The sequence below is a fragment of the Drosophila willistoni genome (genome assembly GCF_018902025.1).
Source record: "Drosophila willistoni isolate 14030-0811.24 chromosome XR unlocalized genomic scaffold, UCI_dwil_1.1 Seg143, whole genome shotgun sequence".
In the NCBI taxonomy this organism is placed as follows: Eukaryota; Metazoa; Arthropoda; class Insecta; order Diptera; family Drosophilidae; genus Drosophila; species Drosophila willistoni.
The window spans coordinates 7,954,941-7,965,969 of NW_025814056.1; the positions used below are offsets into that span (position 1 = coordinate 7,954,941).

The following is an 11,029-nucleotide window of genomic DNA, read 5'->3' on the forward strand; positions in this document are numbered from 1 at the left end:
TAAATTGTTGTCAATGAAAATCGTTTAAAAACATGCTAATTTACAGATTTGCAAAGATAAACTCTCTTGAATTTATTTGTTTTTTTATCAGTCTTCATTTTGGCCAATTTGAAAAGGGATTTTCAAAAAAGTTTGTTCTTAAAATTGCATCAAAAGCCATGAATATTTAGGCCCCTAAAAGTAACGAGCCCTTAGCGTTATCCGGAACTGTAAACAATAATTAAATATTCATCATTTAAACTCTTTATTATATGACAAGCTAATGGTTGAGACCTTTTAAAAAGATAATAATTATGATTGGAATTAAGTCTATAAGCCAGATACTCAACAGCCCTAAGAAAGTAAAACAAAAAACCCCTAAATCTAAGACACTCTTCGTAATGATACTTAGAATACCCTTCTTTATAGAAGAGTTGGCCAGTTAAAATTAAGATGAATCCAATATTTTCTTATTAAAATGGACAACGAGGAAAGCGATTGAGGAAACTCTTTTCGACATTTTTTTAACCAATATAAGACTTTTTCAAGAATTTTTGATTTGTTTCTAAGAATATGAAGACACGTGGCTCCCAAAATCATCTGAGGAATATTGGCCATATAAGATGAATTTCTTTAATCGTGGTTATAAGGTTACTCAGTCGTAAATCATTTGAAAAGAGTAAAATTAACTAGAAAAATTATGAAATCAATGTAGGCCATGAAATTGTATCAAGTTGGCCATGGAAATTTGTGATTTTGCTTGATTTCGGAAAATTGTCCATGTATGTCGGCCGGACTGAGCATAAAATTAGTTCTCGTCGGCGTCTCGTAGAGTCAATACCAAATCAAAAAATTCGTAGTTTTAGAAAAGTTGTATGTTTCAGGAGCAACAACAAAAAGTTATAATTCTCTAACTCGTGATTCAAAAAGTTTTCAAATTGAAATAACAAAATTCAAGTGTAATATTATTGCGGAGGACGAAAAAACCGTTCAGCTGTCACCATGTTTGGACTGACGCGAAAGATCCTTTTTAGGGCGACAAAACGCACTGAGCTATGTCGTCGTTACGCCTCGCAGGCGATCAACCAGATGCTGCAGCTCCAACAGATGGATATTTGCGCCGACCAGCCATCCCGAGGACTAGTAATCGGTGTCTATGCGGATGAAGAGGACAAAAACGATGCAGGCATCCTGACACCAACTGGCTGGCGCTATAACATCCAGAAGACTAGCGGACGTTTGATTGAAGTGCTGCGCATGTCTGGACCCATTCCCAAGCGTGGCGAGGCTCGTTTGCTCTTTGCCATCGAACCCGACCGTGTGCCATACTATTCCGTGGTGGCTGTCGTCGGACTGGGTAAGGAATGCTTGGGATATAATCCCTACGAGGTGCTCGATGAACAAAAAGAGGCTATCCGCCGCTCTGTGGCGGCTGCCTGTCAGATCCTGGCAGAACTGGACACGGATCGTATTGAAGTTGAGAATTGCGGCCATGCTGAATCGGCTGCTGAGGGAGCAGCCCTGGGCATTTGGGCTTATCAGGAATTGCGGGATCCCAAGACACGTTTATCCGTGCCAACCATTGACTTGTACGCCACCAAGGACGAGGTCTGTGATATTGAAGGATGGCGCATCGGACTGCAGAAGGCGGCGGCTCAAAATCTAACAAGACAGCTGCAGGAGATGCCCTCCAATCTGCTCACACCCACTGCTTTTGCCCAAAATGTGGTGGAAGTGCTCTGTAAGTCTGGCGTGAACGTGGAGGTCAAGGTTGAAGGATGGGCCGAGAGCCAATCGATGCACGCCTTCCTGGCTGTGGGCAAGGCCTCTTGCGAACCTCCCATTTTCCTCGAGCTAAGCTACTATGGCACCTGTGCCGAGGAGCGTCCCATCGTTTTGGTCGGACAGGGCATCACTTTCGATGCTGGCGGCTTATGTCTAAAGAAACGTAAGGAACTGTACAATATGCGAGGTGACATGACTGGTGCTGCCGTGGTTGTGGCCACCTGTCGTGCTGTTGCCGGTCTACGCTTGCCGGTAAGTCCATTTGCCAAATCACGCAGCGTTTGGCCTTTCTCATCCCATCTCCCTCTTAGGTCAACATTCGCGGCCTGATCCCACTGTGCGAGAACGTGATTGGTTGCAACTCCTTCCGCCCTGGCGATATGGTCAAATCAATGAACGGCAAGACCATTGAGATCCAATGTACAGATCATGAAGATGTTCTTGTCTTGGCCGATGCCCTGCTATATGCCCAGAACTTCTGTCCCAAGTGCATTATTGACATTGGCACTTGCTCCGGCTACATGCGTCAAGCCTTGGATGAGGCTGCATGTGGCGTCTTTACCAACTCTGAAATACTCTGGCAGCAGATCAAGCATGCCAGCATGCACACTGGCGATCGCGTCTGGCGCTTCCCATTGTGGAACTACTACAGCAAGGCTGTCCGTTCCGGTGGACGCAGTGATGTCCAGAACTACGGCATTGGCCGTGGAGGTCGCCCCTGCAAGGCTGCTGCCTTCCTACGTGAATTTGTGCCATGTGGCCAATGGATGCACATTGTGAGTACAAGAAATATTGGGGGGGAACATATTGAGGGGGAATAAACCATTTTCTTCCGTCTTCTTAGGATGCCACCAATGTGATGGTCACCAATGGACTTGACTTTGAATATTTGCGCCGTGGCATGGCCGGACGCCCAACTCGTACTCTAATTGAGTTTATTGCTCAAACCATTTGTAAGGACACAGCCCCAAAAATGGGCCAATAGATGACCAAGATGTCGTCTCCAAGTATTAATCTTGTGAATTAATCTCCAATAGCCCAAGTATAGTCGACTCGAAATTTATCGTGAAAATTAACGCAATTTGTAAATGAAAAAATAAAAGTGCACACCAGAATTGAATTTAAATTGTGTTGTATTTTAAATAATAAACCTTGTTTAAACCACTTCTTACAAGACCAAAGAAAAATATGTTTAATAGTTTTTCAATTATGTAAACCTTTTAAAAGACATCGCATAAAGATGATACTAAAATAGGGCAAGCACTAGTTGTTGTTTATATGTACATGGACTTTTTGTATTCACTGTTCATAAGTGACTGAATGACTAATTAGGTCACATACATTCTATCTATATTTAGTTTGAATTATTTTCCCCCTGTGCCCGCCTAACCATATAGAGTTAAAAGCAACCACAGAATCCGATTAGAGAGTATAGGTTTTTAGCAAGAGATAACTAAGAAGATCGTCATATAGACAGTAAGATTGTTTACAAGTACAATAATGACCGATGATTAAATGTGTTGTAGATTTGTAAACTTAAAGAAAATTCCAAAAGAATAGATAAGAAATCCAAAATCTACAATTTAAAAGCGAACAAGGGCAAGTCAAAGAAGAGTATTAGACATTTAGTCATTTCCGTATTTTATAATGCTCTCTGAGGATAAGCTAATAGAAATAAAAAGAATTGCAATAAGTCCCATTCATGATTTATTAGGATGATTAAGTCAAGAAGGTAATAAGGTCAGAAATAAACGATGCTCAGGTGAAGAAGCCTTCGAGGCAACAAGGAAAACATTCTACGCAATGTATTTAATTGCAAATTTCATTGAATTGGTCGCTCTCCCCCCTGCACCTGAGTTAGAGGCGATGGCTGCTATATAAATATCTGGCCTAATAATCAAAATTCAAATATTTATCATTAAAAATTGACTTATTGTTTTTCAAAGTATACTCTAGGCTGATTTATGAGCATGATCTTAAACCAATTACCAATTGGAGACACCTCCAAAACATGGTTTTCAAACGCATTAGCAGTTGGTGCCAAGTCAGGGCTGTACGGCGGATAACCCATCAATTCGACGTCTTGGCAGGTCAAAAAGGAGCTGATTTGAGCCAATGTGTTAGAGCTCGTGTTGTCATAGTATTAAAATTTTACCTTTGCTTTGAGACTGACCTCTTGTGGTACTTACTAATGACTAATGATAGACCTATGATATAGGTATAGGTATACATATATATATAGGTACAGATTTGGCCCACATAAAATATATACAGGATTACGCAAATGACTTTAAGAAATATTAACAACAATAAGGAATGACAATATTGAAATAAATATTGAAAAGACCAGAAAACAAAGCTGTTGATGAAGATATATAATATAATATAAGGATACTTTTCTGAAACCGATAAATTTTGTATCATCAGAGATCAATTAAAAATTCCAGTAAGATTTAATGCATTGCATAACAAAAGTAGAGACCTCAACTTTTGAAATGGTAAAAGATTTAGCATTTAAAAATCCAAGAGAAAGAAAACTAGAAATATCAAGTGCAAAAAATGGCGAGAATTGGGAGAAAAAATTAAACATTTGAAAATATTTGCAATTTTTTGTTAATTTTAACATAACACAGAACTATAAAGAGTTAAATATATATGTAAATAGTTTAGAGGATTTATTTGCGTCTCTTTTTACATCGGCATCAGTTAAGCCATCCTTTAGCAAATTAAAATGGCTAAAACGACTTGAGTTCTGATCACTGATATCAATGTATTGTGACATAAAAGAAAAACATAGTGATAAGGGCTAAAATAAAAGATAAAAGAATTGCTAAAGACAAATTTCCATAGAGGATAATATTAGCCGACTAAAGGAATTTGAAGACTATGACGAAATTGTTTGTTAAAGTCACAAAGCAAAAGTAATTTTGAATTTACGTTTTTTTCGTCAATCAAAGTTACCTGGATGCAAAGTGTCAGTTGGAAAAAACATGCCCCTATGGCTGAGATCCCACATTGTAGTCATTAATTTTTATTCCTTTTGAGGTTGAACACGCACATAATTTTAAGAATTCCGGGTGTACAAATTTCCTAAAATATTTTTTTTTTGGTTTTCAAGTGTATAATTTAGAGTATAATATAATAGAAACGAATTCTCTAACAGTTTATATTTTATAACCACCAAGTGAAATTATACCCGAAAAAAAAGTGAAATGTTTCGTGCCGCGCGTCGTTTCCTTTCGAAATCCTTGCATTTGCGTCAACCATTCCTGCGGCGTGGTTATGCTTCGCAGGCATTGAATCAGATGCTGACCATTCAGCAAATGGAAATATGTGCGGATCCTCCGTCAAGAGGACTAGTAATTGGAGTGTATGCGGATGAGGAGGATAAAAATGATGCTGGAATCCTGACGCCCACTGGATGGCGTTACAATGTACAGAAAACTCAAGGCCGTTTATTGGAGGTGTTGCGGATGTCTGGACCCATGCCCAAGCGTGGAGAGACCCGTTTGCTGTTCGCTGTAGAACCCGAGCGTGTCCCATACTATTCGGCTGTGGCTGTGGTAGGACTGGGTAAGGAGTGCCTCGGATATAATCCCTATGAGGTGCTCGATGAACAAAAGGAGGCGATTCGTCGGTCCGTTGCCGATGCATGCAAGATCCTGTCTGAGCTAGATACGGACCGCATCGAAGTGGAGAATTGTGGTCATGCGGAATCGGCTGCAGAGGGTGCAGCCCTGGGCATTTGGATTTACCAGGAACTGAGGGACCCCAAGCGTAGGATCTCGGTTCCATCAATTGATTTGTATGCCAGTAAAGATGAAATTTGTGATATTGAAGGATGGCGCATTGGACTGCAGAAGGCTGCTGCTCAGAATCTAACCCGGCAGCTGCAGGAGATGCCCTCCAATCTGCTCACACCCACTGCTTTTGCCCAAAATGTGGTGGAAGTGCTCTGTAAGTCTGGCGTGAACGTGGAGGTCAAGGTTGAAGGATGGGCTGAGAGCCAATCGATGCACGCCTTTCTCGCTGTGGGCAAGGCCTCTTGCGAACCTCCCATTTTCCTCGAGCTAAGCTACTATGGCACCTGTGCCGAGGAGCGTCCCATCGTTTTGGTCGGACAGGGAGTAACTTATGATGCAGGTGGTTTGTGCTTGAAGAAGAAGCACGAACTCTTCCATATGAGAGGTGACATGACAGGAGCAGCTGTTGTTGTGGCCACCTGCCGTGCTGTTGCAGGACTGCGTTTACCCGTGAGTCTTTAAGATGTGCAGCAAATGGTGGTAACTGAAACTAATTGCTTCCTTCCAGGTAAACATTCGAGGTCTTATTCCTCTTTGCGAGAACGTAATTGGTTGTAACTCGTTCCGTCCTGGTGATATGGTCAAATCAATGAATGGCAAGACAATCGAGGTCCAATGTACGGATCACGAGGATGTCTTGGTATTGGCCGATGCCCTGCTATATGGGCAGAATTTCTGTCCCAAGTGCATTATTGACATTGGCACTTGCTCCGGCTACATGCGTCAAGCCTTGGATGAGGCTGCATGTGGCGTCTTTACCAACTCTGAAATACTCTGGCAGCAGATCAAGCATGCCAGCATGCACACTGGCGATCGCGTCTGGCGTTTCCCATTGTGGAACTACTACAGCAAGGCCGTGCGTGCTGGTGGACGCAGTGATGTTCAGAACTACGGCATTGGCCGTGGAGGTCGTCCCTGCAAGGCTGCTGCCTTCCTACGTGAATTTGTGCCATGTGGCCAATGGATGCATATCGTAAGTGTCAGCTTGGGTCGGATTAATTAACATTAATTAATTAATTACAATCATTTGTCGCTTAAAGGATGCAACCAATGTGATGGTGACTAAAGGCGATGAGTTTGAGTATCTGCGACAGGGCATGGCTGGACGTCCTACACGCACGCTAATCGAGTTTATAGCTCAAACTATTTGCAAGGACACAGCGCCTAAGGCGCAGAAGTAGAACAGTTGCTCTTCCTTTGACACTGTTTTACGCCACGTTGCCACAGATACACACCACTTGAACAAGCCGTATATGTAGAGTCGTATACAACCTGAGATCGCGTCCTATGTGTTAATTAATGTTTTTGTTGCTTATCTGGAAGATAATCTGTTTAAATTCATTGTTTTATTGATGAAAAATATAAAAATTATACGTTATATAAAAAGGACACACTGTGTCTGTGTGTGTGTGAAATTTGTTTTTGCCCGAATATAGTGTAGGGATTAGTGCGCATTTGGCCATAATATTTAATGTATTCGTTGATTGATTGCTTAAAGGGAGGGCTGGCAGATAGGAGAGGGTATTGCTTATCTCAGACTCAATATCGAAATTGGGATTCTTTCTCAGGTAATTCGTATATGTGCAACTTATTTTTTGGGATAGTGTATTCCAAATCGGAAAGATATTCGAATAAAATGCTACGCTAAAGATAAGGCATGAGTGAGTACCACATTAATATCAATTGGTGGATAGTTTTGCAGCAGCTTCACGTTAGAAGCAAAATCATTCTCCAGAATCGCTTCGCGTTGCATTCTGTAAGGGATAAATTAATTGATCAATAACTTAAGCTAGTGGTAGAATGTGAGGACCACTTACAATATCATGGAACAGCAAATTTTGATAAGGAAATCGAAACGATGCTCGTCGGAGAACACTGAGTCCCAAATGCGTACCACATCGGGCAGTGGGAACTCTTGAGAAAGCAGGAGAGTTAACCAACGAAAGCTATAGTATTGTGGATGAAGCTCTTGATGCCGCAAATGATCATAAATGCCTATGTCTTTCGATTTAAGCATATTCGATAGTTTAGCCATCATACACCTAATACCGCCCTCCGCGTCGTCCAATGTCTTGATAAAAAAGTCTCGTATTTCACCCATTAGGGCTGTAAAACAAAAGAAACAATCCGCCTCGGCGTGAGCACGAAACGAGAGATCAGGATTCGAGGCCATCACATAATAAATGGGACCGACTATCTCATTCATGCCTTGAACATATCCCTGGCCGGGATTCAATTTGGCATAGAGAAATAAAATGCGTTGCACAACCTCCCAATGGGCCTCTTGGCCCTCCTCCATGGCGGCATAATTTTCCGCAGAGCGTTTTGTTATCAAATTTATCTGTAAACAAAAATCACTTACAATTAGACACAATCTGTTGCAATTTGCTCGATGAACGATAACTTACTTGCTGCTAAATATCCATACATAAGTATGCATAAGCAAAGACACATACAGACAGACATTAGGGCGATCTTTAGCGGTAAATACTACGTCACTCACCTTTGTCATGCCAAGTCCTTTACGTTCCACATTTGCTGAACTCAGAACTGATGGTACTACACGTTCGTGAAGCCTTCTGCCCTGTTCCCCCTCGCTGTGGACCACAATGTCACAGGGATACTCTGTGGGCTGCTGAAAGAATGAGATGTCCGGGCAAAGACGTCTCACATCCTTATCGATTTGTAGCAAAAATTCATTGTCATTGAAGAATGTATTCCATGCACTCTCGGGACCTTCGCTTAGTGGATGATCTTGTAAGCCAACGCCCCCCGATTCTCTGCAATCTGTAGCACCATCGCCCTCGCCATTGAGTGTATGACCAGGCGGCAGAACGAGTTCCACAATAAATTGCTTGTATAAAGCACGTTTCTTGCTCAGTGTGGTCGCCCAACTGCTTCGCTTTGGACCAAGATAGCCCAATAGAAGTTTCCAACTGAGGGCCCGAAAACTCTGGACATCTGGGACACCTGTGGATTGACATTTGGAATGTGTGCCGTTTTAACATATGGTATTACTCCACTCTCACCATTGAATGTCAGCTGTCGCAAATGCTTCATGTCAATCACATCCTGGGCGAAAATATCTTCGAATTCCTTAACACTACATGGGGTGGTGGGCAATTGAATGCGAGAGAAAGTAACAATATCAGATTAAGAAATGCTAATGAATGGCTTAAAATAAAACCAACCGCGCCTTAAACATGGCCATGGCTTCCTTTCGGTCTTTAGACTCTCTCTTTAGTGATTTTTTTGTAGTTGTTTGCTACAGTTAATAGTCATCTCTTTTATTTACATTAATTAAAAATTTGTCCCAAGTCCAATGTTTTGGCTATTGTGCTACAATGCTGCCAGAATGTTGAAATGTCTGCGAACTGGCCACACTGATCCGTTAGGCCTATATGACACTGCATTAAACATCCTTTCCAAATAGGTGTATTACAAAACTACTTCACAAAATATTTAAATTAAGGAATTTAACTTTAACTAACTTAACGTTTCCTTGCAAGCTAAAAATCTCTACCGAATAAAAAATATCGCATCGGTCTCTAAAGTTCCCTCTTGTGGAATTTCCTTCCATTCGAAATCAATCAAAAGCCAATTGGATTTAGGTAAAAAATTATCATATATTTTCATATATTTCATCTGTATTAAGTGTAATATGTATGTGTGTTTGTGTTTCGTATTGTATTTTTTCTAATCAATCTTTGCATAAACATATTTTGTTTGCACTATTTTTCGATTTTCTTTTCTAAACGGCTGCAAAATGTATCTTAAAAATGCATTAGATGCGCCTCCTTTAGCACACAATTATAATGAATCAATCGAATCCAACCAATCGGACCGATCAATTATATCAGCGAATAGATGAGTTTTAGTTTAAATTTATGTGGCGAAAGGAATGCACAGTATAATATACATATATAATATTATTAATATTTGTTTGTTTTCTTTGAGCTTAAGAATTAATACAAAAAATATATAAAATTATGGACTTGAATTTTGCATCTCAAATGAAATCAGGATTAAAGCCAAGAGCGGGAGGAAAGTAGAGAGTGGGAGGATAGGAGAACAGTGGGAGGGAGGAACAAAGATAATGTATCGCCTCCCCCTTTACGCAGCGCGTATGGACTGAATGATCTGGAATATTGCCGAACCGCAAACTACAAAGATGAACAAGGCCAGCAGCCAAGGTCCTACGGGATATTGTCCTTCTTTCGTTTTCTGAAATGAATAGTTTGAAAACAATTAGGAACAATTACATTAGTAAGTCTAAGAAGGGCCTACATCTACATAAGTGTTCACAGCTTAGGCAATCAAATTTATAAAATCTCGATCCAATGGATCGCTTCTTGTTACTTGGTCTTAAATAGTAATATATCCAAATTACTTTTTAGTAATGAGAATTTATATTCTCATCTCATAAGTTGCCATGTACTTATTAATTAGCTAATCTACGGCAATTAGTATACTGCACTTTACAGATAACTTCCAGAAGCAGCGAGATAACATCCGTACATACACACACAAACACAAAGAGGCAGTCACAAGTAAAATCAATGACGGCGTGGCACTTTCGCGATTGATGAATTAACTTGAAGCCCTGGTTCTGTTTTAGGCTCGTGCCACTGTTGTTATCTCTTAATTTGTTACTATTCTTCTTTTTGTTTCCTATAGAATTTCCATGCATTTTCGATGCAATATGTATTTACTTACCGACGATTTGGGTACATTGCCACGCATTGTTACATATTTACTGGCCTTCTCATTGGCAACGCGCATTCTCTGTGGTGGGGCCATCTCGATTTGTTGTTGTTGTGTGGTGGTGCACTTGCAAATCGCCTAGAAAAAGCAAAAAGAATGTACTTGAGTTAACTTGCAATTGTTAACAAAATGTGCCAGTCAAATTGTTGCTTGTTTTTTTTTTTTTGTGTTTAATGCTACTTTCACTTGGTCTTATATATCCGGCACACACTTTTTACTTTACCTTTTCAGAGGAGAATAACAAAACGAATGAAAACGAATCAAAACGAAATGAACGACGACACGTATGCTTGATTTAAGTGTTGATCAGCAAAAACGATGAGCGATTTCGGTGTTGATAAACAATAACGATGAGCGAATTTAGTGCTGATACCGATTTCATAGATTTAAATTCTATCGATAGTTCAAGTGTACTATTTAAAAAACAGCCAAAAAAAAATGAGCAAGCGCTCCCCTTGATGAAATCTTTACTAGTTTTTTAATTTCGAATCATTTGAAATGGCAATTTTTAAGAAACTTGTTTATTTTTGGTGACGGTTTTGTGAGTAAGGGGCTGAGAAATTGACATTTAAATGGGCTGGATTTAATCTTCAAAATCTTCAAAATATAGACCTAGCTTTAAATACGAAAATGACAGCACTGATTAGAGCGATTCCTGCGACTTGTAAAAATCACGTTATATTTATCAAGAGTCACTG

The 11,029-nt window shown here is 40.3% G+C and overlaps 4 protein-coding genes across 6 annotated transcripts; 2 read left to right on the plus strand and 2 right to left on the minus strand.

Annotated features, from left to right (window-relative positions):
• Positions 1 to 776: 776 nt before the first annotated feature.
• On the plus strand, positions 777 to 2,884 carry LOC6645324 (cytosol aminopeptidase). The gene is made up of 3 exons (XM_002068225.4): positions 777 to 2,016; positions 2,076 to 2,540; positions 2,609 to 2,884. Exons 1-3 carry the CDS (start codon positions 982 to 984, stop codon positions 2,747 to 2,749), a joined length of 1,641 nt encoding a protein of 546 aa, XP_002068261.1. The 5' UTR covers positions 777 to 981; the 3' UTR covers positions 2,750 to 2,884.
• Positions 2,885 to 4,789: 1,905 nt separating this feature from the next.
• Positions 4,790 to 6,956, plus strand: LOC6645325 (cytosol aminopeptidase). Its single transcript, XM_002068226.4, has 3 exons — positions 4,790 to 6,017; positions 6,076 to 6,540; positions 6,608 to 6,956. Exons 1-3 carry the CDS (start codon positions 4,977 to 4,979, stop codon positions 6,746 to 6,748), a joined length of 1,647 nt encoding a protein of 548 aa, XP_002068262.1. The 5' UTR covers positions 4,790 to 4,976; the 3' UTR covers positions 6,749 to 6,956.
• Positions 6,895 to 8,918, minus strand: LOC6645326 (TBC1 domain family member 13). Of its 3 annotated transcripts, none has more exons than XM_023177439.2 (6): positions 8,759 to 8,918; positions 8,597 to 8,670; positions 8,071 to 8,537; positions 7,976 to 7,978; positions 7,385 to 7,908; positions 6,895 to 7,321 (listed from the first exon to the last, which is right to left on the minus strand). In XM_023177439.2, exons 1-6 carry the CDS (start codon positions 8,776 to 8,778, stop codon positions 7,207 to 7,209), a joined length of 1,203 nt encoding a protein of 400 aa, XP_023033207.1. In that variant the 5' UTR covers positions 8,779 to 8,918; the 3' UTR covers positions 6,895 to 7,206. The 3 variants fall into 3 exon arrangements, with proteins under 3 accessions (XP_023033207.1, XP_046867788.1, XP_002068263.1); XM_047011832.1 differs by having other exon boundaries at positions 7,976 to 7,981; XM_002068227.4 differs by lacking the exon at positions 7,976 to 7,978 and having other exon boundaries at positions 8,759 to 8,917.
• A 517-nt stretch (positions 8,919 to 9,435) lies between these two features.
• Positions 9,436 to 10,632, minus strand: LOC6645327 (stress-associated endoplasmic reticulum protein 2). The gene is made up of 3 exons (XM_002068228.4): positions 10,555 to 10,632; positions 10,284 to 10,409; positions 9,436 to 9,791 (listed from the first exon to the last, which is right to left on the minus strand). The coding sequence occupies exons 2-3, from the start codon at positions 10,365 to 10,367 to the stop codon at positions 9,681 to 9,683; spliced, it is 195 nt and encodes a 64-aa protein (XP_002068264.1). The 5' UTR covers positions 10,368 to 10,409; positions 10,555 to 10,632; the 3' UTR covers positions 9,436 to 9,680.
• Positions 10,633 to 11,029: the final 397 nt, after the last annotated feature.

What these genes read in the sequence shown, in the direction of transcription:
- LOC6645324 (XM_002068225.4), top strand. Translation starts at nt 982, where the DNA reads ATGTTTGGACTGACGCGAAAGATCCTTTTTAGGGCGACAAAACGCACT. An exon ending in TTGCCGGTCTACGCTTGCCG is followed by an intron (nt 2,017 to 2,075) that starts GTAAGTCCATTT and finishes TCTCCCTCTTAG; the next exon opens with GTCAACATTCGCGGCCTGAT. An exon ending in GTGGCCAATGGATGCACATT is followed by an intron (nt 2,541 to 2,608) that starts GTGAGTACAAGA and finishes CCGTCTTCTTAG; the next exon opens with GATGCCACCAATGTGATGGT.
- LOC6645325 (XM_002068226.4), top strand. Translation starts at nt 4,977, where the DNA reads ATGTTTCGTGCCGCGCGTCGTTTCCTTTCGAAATCCTTGCATTTGCGT. An exon ending in TTGCAGGACTGCGTTTACCC is followed by an intron (nt 6,018 to 6,075) that starts GTGAGTCTTTAA and finishes GCTTCCTTCCAG; the next exon opens with GTAAACATTCGAGGTCTTAT. An exon ending in GTGGCCAATGGATGCATATC is followed by an intron (nt 6,541 to 6,607) that starts GTAAGTGTCAGC and finishes TGTCGCTTAAAG; the next exon opens with GATGCAACCAATGTGATGGT.
- LOC6645326 (XM_047011832.1), bottom strand. Translation starts at nt 8,778, where the DNA reads ATGGCCATGTTTAAGGCGCG. An exon ending in GCGACAGCTGACATTCAATG is followed by an intron (nt 8,538 to 8,596) that starts GTGAGAGTGGAG and finishes GTCAATCCACAG; the next exon opens with GTGTCCCAGATGTCCAGAGT. An exon ending in ATTTGCTGTTCCATGATATT is followed by an intron (nt 7,322 to 7,384) that starts GTAAGTGGTCCT and finishes TATCCCTTACAG; the next exon opens with AATGCAACGCGAAGCGATTC.
- LOC6645327 (XM_002068228.4), bottom strand. Translation starts at nt 10,367, where the DNA reads ATGGCCCCACCACAGAGAATGCGCGTTGCCAATGAGAAGGCCAGTAAA. An exon ending in GCAATGTACCCAAATCGTCG is followed by an intron (nt 9,792 to 10,283) that starts GTAAGTAAATAC and finishes TATTCATTTCAG; the next exon opens with AAAACGAAAGAAGGACAATA.